This window comes from Salvelinus namaycush, unplaced genomic scaffold, assembly GCF_016432855.1.
Source record: "Salvelinus namaycush isolate Seneca unplaced genomic scaffold, SaNama_1.0 Scaffold331, whole genome shotgun sequence".
NCBI classification, from domain to species: Eukaryota; Metazoa; Chordata; class Actinopteri; order Salmoniformes; family Salmonidae; genus Salvelinus; species Salvelinus namaycush.
Genome location: NW_024060242.1, coordinates 120881 through 143224, shown reverse-complemented (window position 1 = coordinate 143224; position 22344 = coordinate 120881). Strand labels below are relative to the sequence as shown.

The 22344-nt window shown below is 44.0% G+C and overlaps 1 protein-coding gene across 1 annotated transcript in view; it reads left to right on the top strand.

The window, feature by feature from the left end:
- The first annotated feature begins 2772 nt into the window (after positions 1–2772).
- LOC120040168 (BRD4-interacting chromatin-remodeling complex-associated protein-like) overlaps positions 2773–22344 on the top strand; it is a 64404-nt gene continuing 44832 nt past the window's right edge. Inside the window, exons 1-4 of the mRNA XM_038985413.1 lie at positions 2773–2933; positions 5674–5719; positions 17053–17098; positions 18770–20713. Of these exons, the coding sequence (XP_038841341.1) occupies positions 2873–2933; positions 5674–5719; positions 17053–17098; positions 18770–20713 (2097 nt within the window). The 5' untranslated portion in view covers positions 2773–2872. The remainder of the gene's footprint in view (positions 2934–5673; positions 5720–17052; positions 17099–18769; positions 20714–22344) is intronic.

Below are 22344 nucleotides of genomic sequence, written 5' to 3'. Positions count from 1 at the left end.
TTTTCTTAGCTACAGTATACATATCTCCGTGGCATATTACATCATTTATGCAGCAGCACATTTTTGCACTCACCTGTGCTCACTTGAACAGAACGGTGGCGTGGCAGTCCTTCGTGGGCAAATTTTATCATCATAATTTGTCATCAAAGTCTGTCATTCTCTGTATTTATTGTGCTTTCAAAACAACTGGGAACTCTGGGAAAAAAACAAGGTCGAATCATGATGATGTCAGTGATCTTCAGGTCGTAGCTCTAGAAAGAGACCCGAGTTCCCGATTTACAATTCCAAGTTGGATGACCGTTCAAAACGTATTTTACCAGTCGGAGCTCGGTTTTTCTAGAGTTCCCAGTTGTCTTGAACTCACTGAAGTCAAATTTCCCAGTTCCGAGTTAACAGTTGTTTTGAGCACGGCAGAAATCATGCTGGATTGACAGCATGGCCAATGTTGGATGTTTATCATTTTAAACTTGGAAAAGAGACCCTTAAACACAGAATTGGGACCACACACCCACTCCACTGAATAGCTAGGCTAGTGATTGCTTTGCAATGCTTGCAGTTAGCCGTTGATTCCTTCCAAACCAGTCATTGTTGAATTTGCGATTTCCAACTTGTTGTGTAATGTTTATGTCCAATGGCCGATGAGCACCGATACGTTTTATCTATAATTTCTCTTAATTATTTCTCTTCATATGACAAGGATTGAAAAGGATTTGCCAATAGATTGTCGACTTGATTCATTATGATGACTGCTAGCTTGCTAGCTAAGATTTTGAAAGTACGATGTTGACATGATCAGTCTAATCAAAGCTACTGTCGATATAACGTGATTTGACGTCATTTTATCTGTGGCCAATGACCTTGAGCCTTCTTGGATGGGCACTTCTAATGTAACTCTATGGCAGCACTCAAGGGGCTTGAATGTTCGAGTTCTACCCATAGATTTTGCAGTGACGTAGTGTCCCCATGAGTGACAGAACACTGAGCCAATCACGGCACAACTAGAGAACATTACCAACCCCTACTCTCCGTATTTTCCGCTGGCTGCACCACCACCACAGAAAGCACTGAGTTAGGCTGAAACACCTGCATGTTGGAGCTGCCTTATTCAAGAATGCAAAAAAAAGACCAAGTTTGTATGCGGCTTTATTAACTCAATGAATTATATATATTTTTTTGCATTGTTAACAAACTGATATGTGACACGTATTAATGCCAAAATAACATGCAAAACAAGCAACCTCCTGAATGACGGGTCACCACTGATGGTTAAACATGCATAGATATCAATGAAATAGCTTGTAAAATACCGTTGCTGGTAATAGTATGGTGAGTGATATGACCTTTCTCAGAGTTGGCCGCAGGCCAGCGGTCGGATATTCTAAAGGTCCTCTAAATAAATGCTGCATTCACAAACGACATGTTTCATTCAACACCACGGGTATATGATTTTTATGAAAATTTATGTAAATGTAAATTTTCATAATATATGATTTGAATGTAGTGTCAAAATCATCTAGAAGAACATTCTGTAACCACACCCAAATGGACAAATGATCTCTAGTCCTCATTCAAATTCAACCAATCACCGAGTGTAAACAACAACCCAAACCACGCCCCCAGGAAAAATAGCTCTTTAAAACTGCCAATCCCTGTATGCTGGAGGTAAATGACCTAACACATATTTTGTAGTCATCGTTTAACTGATTATGCCCTTTTTGGGGGGGGGGTATTGGCCAATCACATAACAATATATATTTAATTACAAATAGCTTTGTCACTAATGCAGCTCTGAGGCAGAGATGGATAGCTGTGTATTTACTTCAGGACACATAACTACTGGTATTTTAATGCTATGGACAAAACATTAAGAACATCGGCTGTTTCCATGACATGGACTGACCAGGTGAAAGCTATGATCACTTGTTAAGTTTACTTTAGTGTAGATCAGGGTTCCCCAACTGTCAGCCCCGCAGGTGATTTTATTTGGCCACTCAAGTTTTCGGAGCAAAAAAAAACAACATTTATTTATTTTCATGGTTGAACATAAAAGACTGTAAAAACTTAAGGAAATCAGCTCTAAGTTATTTACATTTTTACAAATCTGTTCCCTAGTAATTCTCACACATAATAGAGACACGTGATTGTATACAAATGTAAACAAGGTTTGAAATTATTATGTTTTAGTCCAATATTATATATGTTTGGGCTTCTTGCATTTCAATTTGCAGTCTACAAATTATTTGTAATTATGTTCGGGACTCTGACCATCCGCTCAAGAAAGAAATCGTCCTGCAGCTGTAGATGAAGGGGAGAAGACAGGTTAAAGAAGGATTTTTAAGCCTTGAGACATGGATTGGTTATTACCACAATCTCAGACATGAAATGCTAATAGCATAACCTCAACCCAGTTGAATTATGATGGTAAATACAAGTGATAATGTCTCTATTAGATTCTAACAGTGGATATATGCTTAAAGCTATTACAAAACTGCACACTGTTTAAATATGTTCTGTTAAATAAAGGTTTGCAGCCATATAATTATCTGTATGAGAGAGAAATAATTTTTAACTTGCCTAAACTGGATCATTGGCTGTTTTATCAAATCAAATCAAGTTTATTTTATATAGCCCTTCTTACATCAGCTAATATCTCGAAGTGCTGTACAGAAAACCCAGCCTAACACCCCAAACAGCAAGCAATGCAGGTGTAGAAGCACTTCAGTGTAGATCAGTAGTTTTACTATGATAGATAAACTGGCGCTCAAGGTTCATGAAAGGTTGAGGGATTTTTTCTATTGAATGCACACAAAACAATGATTTTGAACAGGCGAACTCAACGGTCCTCTGTTTCCTGCCTGTAGCTGGGTCCTGTATGGAAGCCCGTGCAAGGCTGTCCCGGAGACCCCGCGCTGCCTGCACCTCTATCGTCTCGGGTGAGTTTGTTACAATGTAGCAATTTCTCTATTAATCTGAATAACTATATTAAAGCTGCAACATTTGCGTACTGCAAGCGGTATACAAACCTCGCATCTGCCTTGATCTAAATGCCGTAGTCCCGCACGGCGAGGCAAACCGTTTCATTTTCCAACGAATTCCCAAGCATACCCCCTGGTCCAAGAGTATTCCAACATTAACTCATATTTTGCTTGCAAGGAGAGCTGGCTACGCAATTGCATTTAAGGCAAACAAAATAATGCATCGGGGAATCTAAGATGCAACGCTACCGTGCATTACAAGTGTTTCGATAGTAAACCCGCTTGTGATGTTTTACATGTCAAACGTATACAAATGTCGGAATCTGTTAACACCAGAATGTTGATAGAATGTTAGCTACCTAGCAGCTAATGCTAACGAAATGAAAGCTATGCATCAAAAGGTTCAAAATAGCTAGCAGATTCAGACAAATAGACATCAAACGAACATGCGAATTGTTTTAGAGGAAACCCAGTAGCAACAGGGCAAAAACAATTATATGATAATGTAACTACATTGGAGGCATACAACGTTAAGTGAAACCACCAAAGCTAGCTAGCCGCTCGCTGTATCCCTCCATTCATATGCTGCGCACCGCTCTTCTCTGCCCTGCTGGCTGTGCAATGGCTACGACCGCTTCAGCTACCAACCAACATTATGGAGAGCGGCAAATGGAGATTTGTCCTCTATATATATCGAACAGTGTTTTTTTCGGCGCAAGTCCGCTGCTCTCGTCTCCGCCTACCTAATCTCAGAATCTACTCCGCTTGTTTTTGTCGAGAAGATCATAGCAGAGAGATTTAAAAACCTAGCTGGTTTCAGCAACATCACCGTACTGTTTCCTGGTAACATAAACAGTCGGCCTCAATGAATTTAGCTATTAGTCTTCTCTCTACTTGTATAAAAAAATATATATCTGAACATTGAATGATAACCGAGTGAGTGAAAAACGCACGTTTTTATCCCAGAAGGTGATTTGCTCAAGGAAGAGCATCACATTTTATTGTGATCAGGTAGTGGTGATATTCAAGCCGAGGTGCTATGTTAATGCATGCTTAACTTTGCCTACAAAAATTACTTTTTATTGTAATGCTCACATTTTTTTTGAGATTTTAATAGCAAGATAACTATTTAAGAGCATCAATTAAGATTTCAGATCACTGATAATCAATAGGCTATGTATGTCATTAGTCCTGACGTTCTGGGTGAGACAAGTTAAATAAATCTGGAAAGTTTAAAAAATGTTCCTGTCCCATCAATATTTCAACCTGGTTGTTCTCTGGTGGTTTCAGTGTGGTGAAGCTTTACATACTTAGCTATGTTGTTTTCAAAATGCTATGTTCTGCTCAGATCTGTGACGAGTCGTAAGTAGCTCGTTTGATCTTGATACCATGAGGTGTTTTGACTGATGTCACGTTTATGCTCATATTTGCTAGTAAGCAAACGTCAACCAACTGTAACGATGTATTTGAGAGACAAGTGCACATTGTGCAGCTTTATTTATGTTTTCAATAAACATTGGAAGACAACATATAGATTCCATGTTAACAACAATCTAAGCCAACCCCATCTGTTTTACAACCAACCCCTGGGCAACTATGGGGCAAAACAGACCGGGTTGGCTTAGATTGTTGATAACACTTAAACTCAATTTAGTCTCGAAATGTTTATTAAAACATAAATACATTTGCGCTTGTATCTCAAATACATTGTTAGTTGTTGGTTAGCTTGCTAGCGAATTTGAGCCATATTAGCATAGACATGACATCAGTCAAAACACCTCAAAACAAGACGTGGTATCAACAACAAGATACAACTAGCTGAAAGAACCACCTACGACTCCCCACTTGACAGCTTCTTGTCATCGTTGCTAGCTTCTTGTCATCGTTGCTAGCTTCTTGTCATCGTTGCTAGCTTCTTGTCATCGTTGCTAGCTTCTTGTCATCGTTGCTAGCTTCTTGTCATCGTTGCTAGCTATCTGACCATTCAGAATCACAACAATGAAAACCTTCCGGACACATCCAATACACTGGCATCATTTTGGTGATGTTTTCTTTTTTGGGGGGAAAATCAAGTATCGTGGTATCACAATGCTTTGTTTAGGTTCAGAACATTGTAACTAACATGTACTGTAGCCTAGGACCTCGTGGAAGTATTTTTATATCGACCAGAACAGAAAATGTAGAAAAATACAACTTCCCCCTAAAAACAGTTATCAGACTTTCACTGCAGCCAAGTTGGAAGAACAGGTTTCAGTTTTCCTACAATTAGACAGAGAACCTCCTCACAGCACTCCCTGGATGGTTGGATTCTGTGAACTTATAAAACAACCTTTAAAGAGATACACTTAGAAATTAATATTCTTGCAATAATGATGCAATTTCGTCTTTGTTTACATAGTTGCTCGTATCTTTGTATCCCAAATATAGGCCTAACCTTGTTAAAAGTATATTGGTTTACAAAAAGGATTACACAAGCTCTGTTTGATATAGCCTACCACTTTACACTTTAAGTTTCCCCCCCAACAACAGACAAGGCAGTATTGTCGTCAGTTTGATTTCAGCTTGTCTGAATAGAAAATCTGAAGGAAATAGTTTTGTAAACCTCTATTTATACTGGAGTGGTGAAATATAATGATTGATGTATTGAACTAAATATTGTTTTTTTGGTGGGGGGGGTGTTTGTTTAATGTGTTTTCAGTTGACATGGACGATGAAGATGGCAGGTGCCTGCTAGATGTCATTTGGTGAGTCCATATATCCAAGCTATTCATCCTCATCAAACTATTGATTTATGTATCCACTGTACACAACATCTAGTATACCTGACCAAGACATTGGTTCAGTCTATGTAGTAGGCTTGGGCGGTTATACTACCCTATACCTGGGGGGGTATTTCTAAAATAGCCACAGGATTTTTTTGTCACAGGGTTCGACATTAACCATATCCATTACTTAGATCATAGAGACTAACAGTGGAAATAATATTTCAATCTGTTTTTCCTATGGGTCTTTAGAAAGTAAGGTACCAGTAAGAATTTCCTACACTGGACAACTTGTTACAGCTGTTGATAAGTCATTGATAATAATCTGCCAATTTATTTTCATGTCATTACATGAAGATATAGGGGGGGGAACATGGGTATATTCAATACAATTCACGAGTTGATTTAAAAACCTATGTTTAACCCTTTATCGTGGTTGATTTCTTGACGGATTTGTCCAAAATGGTGTGACATAAAACATTTACTTTTCTGTCCTTACATTTATGGCAGTGAAAGTTCTCCTTATATCGTAGATTCATCAGTTAAATTAGACATTGAAATTGAACCCTGTAAGAATCCTGGAATCTAGCTGTCAGACAGTGTTCAGAAATACAGTGTAACTACGTAACATTTAGTGTCTCCTTATGTTATGGGGTGAAAACAGTTTTCATGGGCTCACAAATCCCCCAAAATGTACGCAATTGTAAAATCGAATGCTTCACACAGAAAGAGTCACCTTGATACTTAAAAGCCAAATCGATAGTGTCATTACCGTGACAGAATACCTATTGGAAGCGCATTTGCCAGACGGATTACCAGGATGTGTACTCAAAGCATGCGCGGACCAACTGGCAAGTGTCTTCACTGACATTTTCAACCTCTCCCTGACCGAGTCTGTAATACCAATATATTTCAAGCAGACCACCATTGTCCCTGTGCACAAAAAAGTGAAGGTAATCTGCCTAAATGACTACCGCCCCGTAGCACTCATGTTGGTAGCCATGAAGTGTTTTGAAAGCCTCGTCATGGTTCACATCAACACAATCATCCCGGAAACCCTAGACCCACTCCAATTTGCATACTGCCCCAACAGATCCACAGATGATGCAATCTCAATCGCACTCCACACTGCCTTTTCTTACCTGGACAGAAGGAACACCTATGTGAGAATGCTGTTCATTGACTACAGCTCAGCGTTCAACACCATAGTGCCCACAACGCTCATCACTAAGCTAAGGACCCTGGGACTAAACACCTCCCTCTGCAACTGGATCCTGGACATCCTGACGGGCCGCCCCCAGGTGGTAAGGGTAGGCAACAACACATCTGCCACACTGATCCTCAACACGGGGGCCCCTCAGGGGTGCGTGCTCAGTCCCCTCCTGTACTCCCTGTTCACCCACGACTCCAACACCATTAAGTTTTCTGATGACACAACAGGGGTAGGCCTGATCACCAACAACGATGAGACGGCCTATAGGGAGGAGTGGTGCCAAGACAACAACCTCTCCCTCAACGTGATCAAGACAAAGGAGCTGATCGTGGACTACAGGAAAAGGAGGGCCGAACAGGCCTCCATTAACATCGACGGGGCTGTAGTGGAGCGGGTCGACAGTTTCAAGTTCCTTGGTGTCCACATCAACAAACAAACCATCATGATCCAAACACACCAAAACAATCGTGAAGAAGCCCACGACAACACCTTTTCCCCCTCAGGAGGCTGAAAAGATTTGGCATGGGTCCCCAGATCCTCAAAAAGTTCTACAGCTGCACCATCGAGCGCATCCTGACTGGTTGCATCACCGCCTGGTATGGTAACTGCTCGGCATCTTGACCGTAAGGTGCTACAGAGGGTAGTGCGAACGGCCCAGTACACCACTGGGGCCAAGCTTCCTGTGCCATCCAGGACCTCTATACTAGGCTGTGTCAGAGGAATGCCCCAAAAATTGTCAAAGACTTCAGTCACCCAAGTCAGACTGTTCTCTCTGTTACCGCACGGCAAGCGGGACCAGAGTGCCAAGTGTAGGACCAAAAGACTCCTTAACAGCTTCTACTCCCAATCCATAAGACTAATTATCTATTAATCAAATGGCCACCCGGACTATTTACATTGACACCCCCCCATTTTTGTTTTTACACTGCTGATACTTGCTGTTTATTATCTATGCATAGTCACTTTACCCCTACCTACATGTAGTAATTACCTCAACTAACCTTTACCTCCGCACATTGACTCTGTACCCGGTACCCCCTGTATATAGCCTCGTTATTGTTAATTTTAATTAAAAAAAATTACTTTAGTCTTTTTTTTAGTAAATATTTTCTTAACTCTATTTATTGAACTGCCTTGTTGGTTAAGGCCTTGTAAGTCTGCATTTCACGGTGAGGTCTTCACCTGTTGTATTCCGCACATGTGACAAATACGATTTGATGTCGGGGCTGTTTTAATTAAATTGTGATATTTTCACACATCATCTGAACCATTTTAAGGATTTGTTTTGTTTGAATGACAGTCAAGTGATGACAAGCTGTTGTGATAGTGCATCCAATGCGACAACAGCCCATGTGAACCAAAAAAAAGTGTCTGCGAGGAATATCCATAAAAATGTTGCAGTCTCATTAGTTATGCAGCGAAGACGTTGGATCTAATATCCCTAGTGACTTGATATGTTGATTATCTGTTGTTGTCTGCTTCATTTACAGCAGGGTCTCGTTAGATTTAACAGAGAAAGCATCAAGGTAATATTTTCATAGTGTTTTGTGCCTCGGATTGGACACCGGGCCTACTGTGCGCAATTATTTAGGATACACTATTGCGCAACACCCAACACTATTCATATTAATTATTCTGTATATAATGACAACAAATGGCAGCCTAGTGGGCTTCACAGTATGATCTGGTAATGAAATATCACGACAAATACATGTTGGTTTCCAGCGATTTTCAACAATACCAAGGGGCTTGACGTAGTCTACTTCAGGGATACAAACTAGTCACCTTTAGGCGAAATTCGCCGTTTTAATTTCCAAAATAGGTGACCTACAGTGAATCGTGTAGATCAGATGAGAAAATATTTTTTTTTGGGGGGGGGGGGGGGGGGGGGGGCTTTGGATCACTACTGGCTGTAAGCGAACGAGTGAAGCGCGTTTGTAAGCGAACGAGTGAAGCGCGTTTGTAAGCGAACGAGTGAAGCGCGTTTGTAAGCGAACGAGTGAAGCGCGTTTGTAAGCGAACGAGTGAAGCGCGTTTGTAAGCGAACGAGTGAAGCGCGTTTGTAAGCGAACGAGTGAAGCGCGTTTGTAAGCGAACGAGTGAAGCGCGTTTGCAGCAATACTAGCTGTATCCAAGGCTCAGCCAATCATTCCCATATCAACAGAATGCAGCATGAAACTGAAGAGAGGAGAGACAACCAATTTACTAGTTACAGCATCAAAAAGACAGCAGTTTGTCAGTTAATTTTACAGCAGCGCGTCCCTGAACGATAACGAAGAGGTAGGCAAGAATACAGACCACGGAGACCGGGGTATGAAGCCGCTACTTCATGAGCTGTAACCGAAAAACAACTGGCTTTTGGAAAGTTTGAGATGAGGGAGAAAGTGTGGTGGAACAAGTATTTGTTAGCATTGTTAAGTAATCTTGCTATAGTAGCTGGATCGAATTCTCCGTTAGCTAGCCAAAGAAATGTTGAGCAACATTAGCCAACTTAACTGATCAAATCATTGAGTTTGTTTGAAAATTAGCAGGCTAATAAAGTCAGACAGCAAGATAGCTAATGTTACAACATCCGATAAGCTAACGGTGGTAACTTAACCAATGCGCTATAGTATTGACTGGTACTGTATAAGACTCCTTCCTTGCCTTGTTGTGCCCCCCTATCGCGTGAACGCGCACACACTCAATTCTTCATTGCTGCAACTTGCTTGCTAGTTGAGATTTCTGCTCAGTTTAACCTTCATATCACTGAATTTAGTAGCAGAAAGCTATTTTTATTTGTGTTCTTCAAGGCAGCTGTCAGTGATCACGTTAGGCTGCGTTTCATGTCATTTTTTTATGGAGGTTTGATCCCGGGGAGGCACTAGTAATGTTTGCAGTTTTAGGTTTGGCTATTATGTTTCAAGTTTATTAGTCTATAAATACATCTCTTAGCCAAAAATCGTAATCTCTCTCCCATGTCTTATTCAACTAGTAGTTGTTGTGAAATGTTTATTGCTTGCCTGCATTTTACTCCCTCTGTTTAATATAACACACATTAATGACCCCCCCCCCCCCCCCCCCCCCCTTCTATCTTGGGACTGCAAGGCCTGGCACACTACAGAATCATTTTGGTAGCTCATGTTGACCAGTAGTGTGTGCCACAGAAAGTATTTGACTCTAGCCACAAAATTAAGGAAATTAGAGGGGAGGGGTTCGGCATGCATGAAAATGGCCTTGCCGAAATACCCCCCCCCCCCCCCCCTCTAATTTTCTTACTCTTGTGGCTAGAGAAATGGCAATGCCAAATTCTGTCAGGGGGGAGATTTTTGGCACGACACCGTTCCTCAAGTTATAGCGCGTTAGTTGCTTACTGGACCCTGGCAATCTGTGTGAAATGTTAACTAGTTAACAAACTAACTAACCTTTTCCCTCTACAGTATGTGGTTCATTTTCAGAATGAGAGAATTAGGTGAAAATGAGGCGTGGCTTGTTAAGTGGATTCAGGGATGAAGTGTAGCTGGGCCTGGCTTAAACTGGATGCCTCTAGAGGTGAAAGAAACAGCACACACTTTCCCTCTTTCAATACAGTGGATAAAAAGGGGGTATGCCAGGTGTACTCTCTGCCTGTGAGACAAAGAGATCAATTATACCAACAAAGGGTATCATGCTCTGCTGGCACATTGTAGATCTGATGTCCACAGGCAGAAAGTGTACAGTGTAATAACCTGGAGTGTAGCCCAAAGAGGGTGTTGTTGTTGTGTTGAACTTGACAGTACCACGTGTGTGAGTGAGGGGGGCGATTATTTATTCTTTTTTACTGGGTGAACGTTATTTTTTCCACACACTTGATCAATGTCTATAGAGGCCACTATAATAGAGCAACAATAGAATGCCTTTGTTTCATTCTATTTCTACTTTAAGATGTTTTTTCCCCCCCCCAAGTGCAATATTTAGATGTGTGTGATCACAAGCGATTCTAATTATAAAGGCTGTCGCGGTAACGAGCGTTCTGTTGTAAAGGCTGTCGCGGTAACGAGCGTTCTGTTGTAAAGGCTGTCGCGGTAACGAGCGTTCTGTTGTAAAGGCTGTCGCGGTAACGAGCGTTCTGTTGTAAAGGCTGTCGCGGTAACGAGCGTTCTGTTGTAAAGGCTGTCGCGGTAACGAGCGTTCTGTTGTAAAGGCTGTCGCGGTAACGAGCGTTCTGTTGTAAAGGCTGTCGCGGTAACGAGCGTTCTGTTGTAAAGGCTGTCGCGGTAACGAGCGTTCTGTTGTAAAGGCTGTCGCGGTAACGAGCGTTCTGTTGTAAAGGCTGTCGCGGTAACGAGCGTTCTGTTGTAAAGGCTGTCGCGGTAACGAGCGTTCTGTTGTAAAGGCTGTCGCGGTAACGAGCGTTCTGTTGTAAAGGCTGTCGCGGTAACGAGCGTTCTGTTGTAAAGGCTGTTGTGGCTTACTGCAATATTAGTGTAGTTTTTTTCTCAAGACTTGAGTGTCATTTGCAGTAAAGTCTAGGCAACAAATAACATAGGATTGCTTTCTTTACATTTTTTAGCTCTGAGTCAGGTTCACATGAACCACTTTTTGTTTTACACACAGAGACTGATGATGTAGGTCATATTCTGTGTTGTTTAATTAGTTAAAACCTGCATTTTCCCCTAGCAGGGATTTCTTTTGCCTGTTTCGGTGCAACACAAAAAATGGTCACCTTTTTTGGGGCCTCGCCAGTTTGCATCCTTGCTCGTTGAATTTGGAGTTTGAATTGTCCTTGTAATTATTCTAGCCAATTTATAAGTTCCGCTTGTTCCCTTATTTGTTTTTTTGTGCGAGATGTTGCCACTTCCGCCCCCCCCCCCCCCGCCGCTTCAATCTTAGTGTTGCGCAACATAAAACCATATATGTAAAGCCCTACATGTACAATTATTATATCAATTATACAATTGTATAACATTGAGGTCTATCAAAATTACAATTAAGTGCTTAAAACCTGTTTGGGATAGGGGGCAGCATTTTCACATTTGCATGAAATGCGTGCCCAGAGTAAACTGCCTGCTACTCTGTCCCAGATGCTAATATATGCATATCATTAGTAGTATTCGATAACAAACACTCTGAAGTTTCTAAAACTGTTTGAATGATGTCTGTGAGTATAACAGAACTCATATGGCAGGCGAAAACCTGAGAAAAATCCAACCCGGAAGTGGGAAATCTGAGGTTTGTAGTTTTTCAAAGCTTGGCCTACCGAATACACAGTGTCTATGGGGTTGCACTTCCTAAGGCTTCCACTAGATGTCAACCGTCTTTAGAAACTTGTTTCAGGCTTCTGCTATAAAGGAGGGGCTCATGAAACCGTGCGCTCCCGACAGAGTTAGCTCTCGTTCCAGTCCTTTGCTACAGACAATGGAATTCTCCGGTTGGAAAATTATTGATGATTTATGTTAAAAACACAATGATTCCATACATCGTTTGATATGTTTCTACGACCTGTAACAAAACTTTTCGAGTTTTTGTCTGGACCTAGTGCTCATGAAGATGGATTACTGGGCTGAACACGCTAACAACTAGTGGCTATTTGGACATAAATTATGGACTTTATGGAACTTTATGGAACAAATCAGTCATTTATTGTCGAACTGGGATTCCTGGGAGTGCATTCTGATGAAGATCATCAAAGGTAAGTGAATATTTATCATGTTATTTCTAACTTCTGTTGACTCCAACATGGCGGATATTTCTTTGGCTGGATTGGGCTCTGAGCGCCGTACTCAGATTATGCTTTTTCCGTAATGTTTTTTTCGAAATCTGACACAGCGGTTGCATTAATTAAAGATAGGCTTCTCCTTATGTGAATAACACTTGTATCTTTTATTGATGTTTATTATGAGTATTTCTGTGAAATTATGTGGCTATCTGCAAGATCACCGGATGTTTTGGAATCAAAACATTACTGCACGTAACGCGCCAATATAAACTAAGATTTTTGGATATAAATATGCACATTATCGAACAAAACATACATGTATTGTGTAACATGATGTTCTATGAGTGTCATCTGATGAAGATCATCAAAGGTTAGTGATTAATTTTATCTATATTTCTGCTTTTTGTGACTCCTATCTTTGGCTGGAAAAATGTCTTCTTTTTTTTTTGACTTGGCTCTGAACTAACATAATCATATGTTGTGCTTTCGCTGTAAAGCCTTTTTGAAATCGGCCCCGATGGGTAGATAAACATCTTGTTAATATTTTTATTTGCTGTATTAGACTTGTTAATGTGTGAAAGTTACATATTTCCCAAAAATATTTTTGAATTTCCCGCGCTGCCTTTTCAGAGGGGGGTTCCGCTAGCGGAATGTTGTCGAGGGGTTCCGCTAGCGGAATGTTGTCGAGGGGTTCCGCTAGCGGAATGTTGTCGAGGGGTTCCGCTAGCGGAACGTTGGCGAGGGGTTCCGCTAGCGGAACGTTGGCGAGGGGTTCCGCTAGCGGAACGCCTGCGCTAGAAAGGTGTTAAAAAGTTGCTGAAAGTCATTGGATTTCTCTTGCCAATATCTGTACGAGCCCTTCTTAACATGTTTATAGTCCTATGTTTTTGTATTGGTGTAGTTATGGACATGTATACCTCTAAGTACACACGAGGAACTGCGTAAATATCATTTGTATTTTTCTGTTTCAATCCATTTTGATTTCAATGTCAAACATTGGCCCCATTACCGAGTTCCAAACTGCCTCTGGAAGCAACGTCAGCACAAGAACTGTTCGTCTGGAGCTTCGTGAAAATGTGTTTCCATGGCCGAGCAGCCGCACACAAGCCTAAGATCACCATGCGCAATGCCAAGCTTCGGCTGGAGTGGTGTAAAGCTCACCGCCATTGACAGTGCCTTCAGGATGTAGTCATACCCCTTGACTTCTTCCACATTTTGTTGCGTTAAATTCACAAAATTCAAAATGGATTTCTCGCCCTACACACAATACCCCATAATGACACAGTGACATGTTTTTAGAAATGACTGCTAATTAATTGAAATTATTATTATGTTTTTTTTTTTTTTTGTTCTGTTAAACTCTCCAGTCCTTAACAATTACAAGCATACCCATAACATGACGCAGCCACCATTATGCTTGAAAACATGGAGAGTGGTACTTTGTAATGTGTTTTATTGGATTTTCCCCAAACATAAAGTTAATTGCTTTCCAGTATTGCTTCAGTGCCTTGTTGCAAACCGGATGCACGTTTTGGAATATTGTTTTTCTTTACAGGCTTTGTTCTGTTCACTCTGTCATTTAGGTAGAGAGTATTATTATATAGTATTATGAAGTAACTACAATGTTGTTGAAAACTACCACAGCTGTTAAACTGTTTTCAAGTCAGTTAAGAACTGGGGAGTTTTTTCAGAACAAAAACCGAAAGGGAATGGAGTTGAAGCACAAACAAAATCCTCGAGGAAAAAAACGGCTTTCCACCAGACGCTTGAAGATGAATTCAACTTCCAGCAGGACAATAACCTAAAACACAAGGCCAAATTTACGCTGCCGTTGCTTATCATGATGACAGGGAATGTTCCCAGAGTGGCAGAGTTACAGTTTTGACTTAAATCTACTTGAAAATCTGGCAAAACCTGAAAATTGTTGTCTAGCAATGATCAACAACCAACTTGAAGAATTTTCTTTTAAGAATAATGAGCAAATGTTGCACAATCCACACGTGGAAAGCTCTTAGAGACTTACTCAGACTCACAGCTGTAATCGCTCTCAAAGCTTCTACAAAGTATTGACTCGGGTGTGAATACTTATGTAAAAGAGATTTCTGTATTTTATTTTAAATAAATTTGCAAAAATGTCTAAACAGTCCGGGGCTACTGAACCCAACCAAGGTTCCTGTGGTACTGCTGCCACCACACACCGCTGGTCCGTTTAAAGCAGGAGGTCCCAGAGTGGCTTTGCCCCCTTGGATCAGAAGTCCCCCTTTTCACTTTGTCATTATGGGGTATTGTGTGTAGATGGGATGGGGGGGGACTATTTAATATAATTTGGCCTGTAACACAACAAAATGTGGAATACGGCAGGCTAAAGGACAGTCATGTTTGACTAATATAATGACGGATAATTACCATTTTAACATCTAAAGACTTGATTCTGTGGACATACGCGAGGCACGGATCGTTCTGATCAAATGGTCACCAGACCCAAGAGTAAAGGGCCGTGCACATTACCCACCTTGAATCAGAGCAGAGACGGTCAGCATTTTGGAAACAATTTAACCATAAACTTAATTGTTTAAAACCTGGATGTTTTATGTAATTTTATGAAGCATGTCTGTCTTAGTTTCAAACTAGCCTAGCTAAAATACGGCCATAGAAATGTTGATGGAATTATTTCATAAAAACCTAACATGCCGTTGAAACCAGCATTTCTCTCATGTTCTATTTTCAAATCGACTTTCATTTATTGTCCAGCAGCCAAAGGCTTAATCCCGGTTTTATTCATCCCGGTTTTTATTAATCCTGGTCTTATTGATGCATCTTTCAGATCTCCTCTCTTAATTTCTAATGAATATTTTCTTCTCTGTCACATGAAACAGCCTGTGGTGTGCTTTTGGGGTTTATCCACTAATTTCATTTTGGAACATTCGCGCTTAGGCTACCAAGTGTGTTATTTAGTTGTAATTGTAATGTTGTAATATTTTGATAGGGTGGCCAACCATCCTCCAGGATAAACTTAAAGGGGCAGTGTTGTATTTTGAGCCCGGCTGAATATGGAGAGAAGCCAATGGGCAGAGTGTAGCCTCCATTTTGTTTGATTCTCTATGTTAAAAAATATGGTAAAGGATTTTATATTGTAAAGTGGTTCCTTGCATCATACAATAAGGTAAAAATGGTTTTACATACCATTTCTGGGGGGCAGGGACAAGTGCCGAGCTTTCGGGAAAAAAAACTGACCTACTTAATGTTAAAATAATGTCTTTGAAGTTTTTCAATAAATTTGAATATTTGTATCTACTTTTAAAGTAAATACCTGCAGTCAACTTGTGCAATACGTTAGGAGATAAAGCAGATTGTGATCTTCATTTCAGCTGTCACATTATTTGACATTATGAAGCTCACCGTTGTTCCCCAGAACAGTTGAGCCAGTCACGTGTTTTTTGTTGTTGTAAATGGCACAACGGGAGAATGCAGGAGCTGGTGAATCCAGCTGTGTAACTTGCTAGTTATCTCCAGTAAGTAGCTAACTTAATAAGGAGACAGGGCATCGTATCGCAGGAGGTTGGTGACATCTTATTTGGGGAGGACGGGCCCGTGGTAATGGCTGGAGCAGAAATAGGTGGAATGGGTTCAAATACATCAAACATGGTTTCCATGTGTTTAATGCCGTTCCATTCGCTCCGTTCCAGACATTATGACGAGGCAGCCTCCACTGCATCATACAGTGTTAGATTTCTGTTGTGTTTTGAGAAGTCCCTAGAGCTTTGGATGAATTATCTGTACAGCTGCCGCTACGATCTTGATTTCCTTGCCTATTTTCTCCTCTTCGTTCTCTGCCCGAGCAGAGCAGACAGGCCCGTTGCCCTAGCGACTCCAGACTCCACACAGACACAGCAGGTACACATGCTGTTCCAGATCCACTGCTGTTCTTCCTTCAGACATGCCATTTATACAATCCCTCTCGTTCATACTCTCTTGTAAATGTCGAAACTCACCAATTTTTTTTTTAAAATTTGTTAGCTACTACCTAATAGAGGCAATCCAGCTCAAGTTATAGATGTCTTTTTGTAATTAGTTTATTTTCATTTTAGCGCTCATTAGCATATTTAGCTAGCAGCCTCTGTGGAAATTCGTTAGTACTTGTGCCAATTTTTGTCCCTCTCACCTTTTTTTTTTATTTTTTTATTTTGGTTAGTGTTCTGATAATAAATGGCCAGTGGGTGTTTTTTTTTTTTTTAGCGCCCCCTTGTGAATTTCGGCAGTAATAGCGTAAATCCCAGGATGAGAGAAGGACGGTAATGACGATATGAACATCTGTATACCGCTCAACTCTACTAGGTAGTAAGCGTGGATACTGGGGCAGAGCAATAGATGTGACCTCAACGACTACCTTGCCTGTCTGTCTGACCGATGCTCCTCTCTCCACAGTGATCCAGAAGCACTCAACGATTTTCTTCATGGATCAGAGATACATGTAAGTGGCTGCTATTTCCCTGCAAGGATGGTTATGATGCTTCTGTTGTACTTACCAAGCTAAGGACTTGGCTGGATTGTGTTTCATAGCAGTTGACTTGACAATGAGGATGGGTGTGGTTGACTTCCAAGCACCCGATATCAGCTAACAGAACAGGCTACTTCTCTTGGGCATAGCGTCAGTGACACATTGAGGTCAACACGTACACTGGCTACCACACAGACACACACACACACACACACACACACCTCCCCGTCCCTCTCCAATGGGGTTTTGTTGCCCTCTGCTACTGTTTATGATTTCTTGCTTTGTGACTGGTCTGTGTGGTTGGTCTGTGTGACTGGTCTGTGTGACTGGTCTGTGTGGCTGGTCTGTGTGGCTGGTCTGTGTGGCTGGTCTGTGTGGCTGGTCTGTGTGGCTGGTCTGTGTGGTTGGTCTGTATGACTGGTCTGTGTGGTTGGTCTGTATGACTGGTCTGTATGGTTGGTCTGTGTGACTGGTCTGTGTGACTGGTCTGTGTGACTGGTCTGTGTGACTGGTCTGTGTGACTGGTCTGTGTGACTGGTCTGTGTGGTTGGTCTGTGTGACTGGTCTGTGTGGTTGGTCTATGACTGGTCTGTGTGGTTGGTCTGTATGACTGGTCTGTGTGGTTGGTCTGTATGACTGGTTTGTGTGGTTGGTCTGTGTGGTTGGTCTGTATGACTGGTTTGTGTGGTTGGTCTGTATGGTTGGTCTGTATGACTGGTCTGTGTGGTTGGTCTGTATGGTTGGTCTGTGTGGCTGGTCTGTATGATTTCAACCCTGCCTTGTCACCTGATTAATCCACAATGACCAGTACTAGTCTAACACTAGCCCTCTTCTGCTTCGCTTTCTCCCTCCCTCCCTCCCTCTCACCTTTAAACCACTTTGCTGCCCCTCCTCAATTCCGGGTCATCGGTGGGTTTGTCTGTCTCTCTCTCTCTGTCTCTCTCTCTCTGTCTCTCTCTCCCTGTCTCTCTCTCCCTGTCTCTCTCTCCCTGTCTCTCTCTGTCTGTCTGTCTGTCTGTCTGTCTGTCTGTCTGTCTGTCTGTCTGTCTGTCTGTCTGTCTGCACGCCTGCATGACTGCATGACTGCATTTTTGGCTGTCCTTGTGGTGTGACCTCCCTCCGGCCTGTTCTGTCTGTCGTTCTGTCCTATCCTGGCTGCGTCTGTCGTGTCTGTCTGTAGCTGGACACTGACGACCTTTTGGATGGCTCTAACGACCCCTCCAGCTCGTTCTTCTCTTCTGTTGGGGTGAGTAACGGCTCTTCCCCACTCTGACCTCTGACCCTCCTGTCTCCATTCATAAATGTAGCATGCATCTCTCTGCCACCCACCCTGCCACCTCACCCTGCCACCCTGCCACCTCACCCTGCCACCCCACCCTTCCAGTAACACACATCCACACACACCAAGCTCTGATGGCCCTGGACTGGTTGGTAGGAGCCATGACACTGTGGGGGTCTAAGGGTCCTGTCTGAGGGGGCCTGTCTGGTCAACATCTCCACGTGTGAGACCTGTCCAGGCTGATCTCAGGCCTGCTCAGTTCAACTCAACCCATTCCTTCTCATCTCATCTCTACTCAGCTCTCCTCTTCCCTTCTCGTCCTCCATCACAGAGCTTCACTGTTCTTCCTTCTCTCTCCTTCATAGTGCCACGTTCCAGAGGTACCACCCCCAGTCCAGCTGTCGTCCAATGAGCAGCAAGGCCTGCCCCGGGTCAGCGTGGACCTGGACTTCCTGGAAGATGACGTCATCCTGGGCGGGTCGCCGGGCGACGACGGTAGCAACGGCATCGGAGGCAACGCCATGGTGCCATGTGACATTCTGCAACAGAGCCTGGCGGAGGCTAACATTACAGAGCAGAGCCTGCAGGAGGCTGAGGCAGAGCTGGACCTGGGCTCCTTCGACCTCACCATGCCAGGCCTGACTCAGGTGGTCCAGACCCTGCCCTGTACAGACAGCCTGACTGGGCCTGGAGGGACCGCTGTGGGGGTGGGGCTCCCCATCTTCCCTGGAGCTCCAGACTCCTCCGCCACCCCTCCCCAGGCCACAGCTGACATGCTGGGCTCGGTGCTGGCCCAACAGGGCCTGGAGTTTGGGCCCCAGGTCATGAACAAGGCCCAGGCCATCAGTATGCAGCCGTTCATGCAGCAGGTGGCAGGCCTGGGTAACGTCACCCTTCAGCCAATCACCTCCCTTCAGGCTCTACCAAACGGCTGTCAGTCAGGACACCTGGGACTGGGACAGATACAGGTGATGGGCCAGCCCACCGTGATGACTATGAACCAATCAGGACAGCCCATCCTGGCCAAAGGTATGGGAGGATACCAGCTGCACCAGCCTGGCCCCGAGGCACAGGTGCCTGGTGGGCAGGGCGGACTGGGAGGGGGACTTCTGATCCAAGGGGGCAAAGCCACTCTGGGACCTCCTGCTTTAAACGGACCAGCGGTGTGTGGTGGCAGCAGTACCACAGGAACCTTGGTTGGGTTCAGTAGCCCCGGACTGGCACAACATGGGCAAAACCATCCCCAAGGACAGATCATGCAGAACCTGATCATCCAGCGGACCCCGACCCCCATCCAGCCCAAACCCCCTCAAGGGGGCGCGGCCATCCAGCCCAAACTGTTTAAGCAGCAGCAGACCCAGCCCCACGCCTTCCAGAACGATTCCAACAAGCCTCTTGGGGGTCAGGTTCCTGTCTCCGCTGCCCAGAATGTAACCTTCCTGACAGGCAAGCCTGGTTCTAACGTGGTCCTGACCTCCCAGGCAGGGGTTTCCCAGCAGGCACTGTTCAAACAGCAGACAGCTCACCACCCCTCTGGGAAAGCGCTCAGTGTCCATCTGCTCAATCAGCCCGGCAGCATCATGCTGGGGGGGCAGAACCACCAGTTCCTCTTGCCGCAGCAGCTAGCCGGGGGTCAGATCCTCACACAGCATCCTGGGGGCCACATCATCACCTCCCAGGGGCCTGGGGGCCAGCTGATAGCCAATCAGATCCTGGCTCAGCACCAGAACATCAACCTGGGCCAGGTGTTGATGTCTCAGGGCCACATCCAGCTGCAGCCGGGTCAGATGGGGGTTGGACATCAGCTTTTCCAGATGCCTGTTACCCTGTCGCAGAGCCAGACCCACCCGGTCACGGGCCACCAGACCCACCCGGTCACGGGCCACCAGGCCCACACAGTGATCCAGGGCATGCCCCTGCAGAACTCCCTGGCCATGCTGAGCCAGGTGGAGGGGGTGAGTCCTGCTGTCAGTCTGCAGCCCGCTCTGCAACCGCAGCCGGGGGGCGTTCCCAGCAGCGGGATGGGCGGGGCGGCTGCCATGGCACAGGGCCAGCCTGGGGAGAGTGGGAGCTGTACAGACCAGGCAGCCCATCCTGGACAACCCCCACAGCACTCCTCCATCCTCTCTATGCAGACTGGGCCCTCTGTCTCTGTGGCTGTCTCTGTCCCCTCCTCTTCTCCATCCTTATCTGTGTCCACCACGTCAGCCCAGCAGCAGCACAGCCCTGGGAGCAGGGTGCTCTTCACAGGGCCACAAGGCTCCAGCATGATCCTCAGCCAGGAACACCTTCAGATGTTCCTTCAGCAGGTCAGTATGGCCCAGCTTCTACCTCACCTCTCTACCTCACTACCTCACTACCTCTCTACCTCACTACCTCACTACCTCACCACCTCTCTACCTCTCTACCTCACCACCTCACTACCTCACTACCTCACCACCTCTCTACCTCTCTACCTCACCTCTTTACCTCACTACCTCACTACCTCACTACCTCTCTACCTCTCTACCTCACCACCTCACCACCTCACCACCTCTCTACCTCTCTACCTCACCACCTCTCTACCTCACTACCTCACCACCTCTCTACCTCTCTACCTCTCTACCTCTCTACCTCACCACCTCACCACCTCACCACCTCACCACCTCACCACCTCTCTACCTCTCTACCTCTCTACCTCACCACCTCTCTACCTCACTACCTCACCTCTCTACCTCACTACCTCTCTACCTCACCACCTCTCTACCTCACCACCTCTCTACCTCACTACCTCACTACCTCACCTCTCTACCTCACTACCTCACTACCTCTATACCTCACTACCTCACCACCTCACTACCTCTCTACCTCTTTACCTCACTACCTCTCTACCTCACTACCTCACTACCTCACTACCTCTCTACCTCACTACCTCACCTCTCTACCTCACTACCTCTCTACCTCTCTACCTCACCACCTCTCTACCTCACTACCTCTCTACCTCACTACCTCACCTCTCTACCTCACTACCTCTTTACCTCACTACCTCACCTCTCTACCTCACTACCTCTCTACCTCTCTACCTCACCACCTCTCTACCTCACCACCTCTATACCTCTCTACCTCACCACCTCTCTACCTCACTACCTCACCTCTCTACCTCACTACCTGTCTACCTCACTACCTCACCACCTCTCTACCTCACTACCTCACCTCTCTACCTCACTACCTGTCTACCTCACTACCTCACCTCTCTACCTCACTACCTCTCTACCCCTCTACTTGGGCGGTGACAGTTATGACATGTTGTCAGCTGGTTTATTGGTAATTGACCGTTAATTAACAGACCTGTTGAGCCTCTCCAGGCCGTAACCCGAACAAGCTGCACCTTGGGTATCTCCATTTAAATAAAGTCTAATGAATCTAAAAACACAGTCACAATAAAATACATTATTTATGTTAGGTCAAAAATGTTAGGTCAAAAAATGCATTTCAGAAGAACAGAATATGAGTTGTCCTACTGTATGTTATCTGGCTATGATATAGACTGTAGGCTTGTTCATTTATCAGACTAGATACTGTGTTATCTGGCTATGATATAGACTGTAGACTTGTTCATTTATCAGACTAGATACTGTATGTTATCTGGCTATGATATAGACTGTAGGCTTGTTCATTTATCAGACTAGATACTGTGTTATCTGGCTATGATATAGACTGTAGACTTGTTCATTTATCAGACTAGATACTGTATGTTATCTGACTATGATATAGACTGTAGGCTTGTTCATTTATCATACTAGATACTGTATGTTATCTGGCTATGCTATAGACTGTAGACTTGTTCATTTAGCAGACTAGATACTGTGTTATCTGGCTATGATATAGACTGTAGACTTGTTCATTTATCAGACTAGATACTGTATGTTATCTGGCTATGATATAGACTGTAGACTTGTTC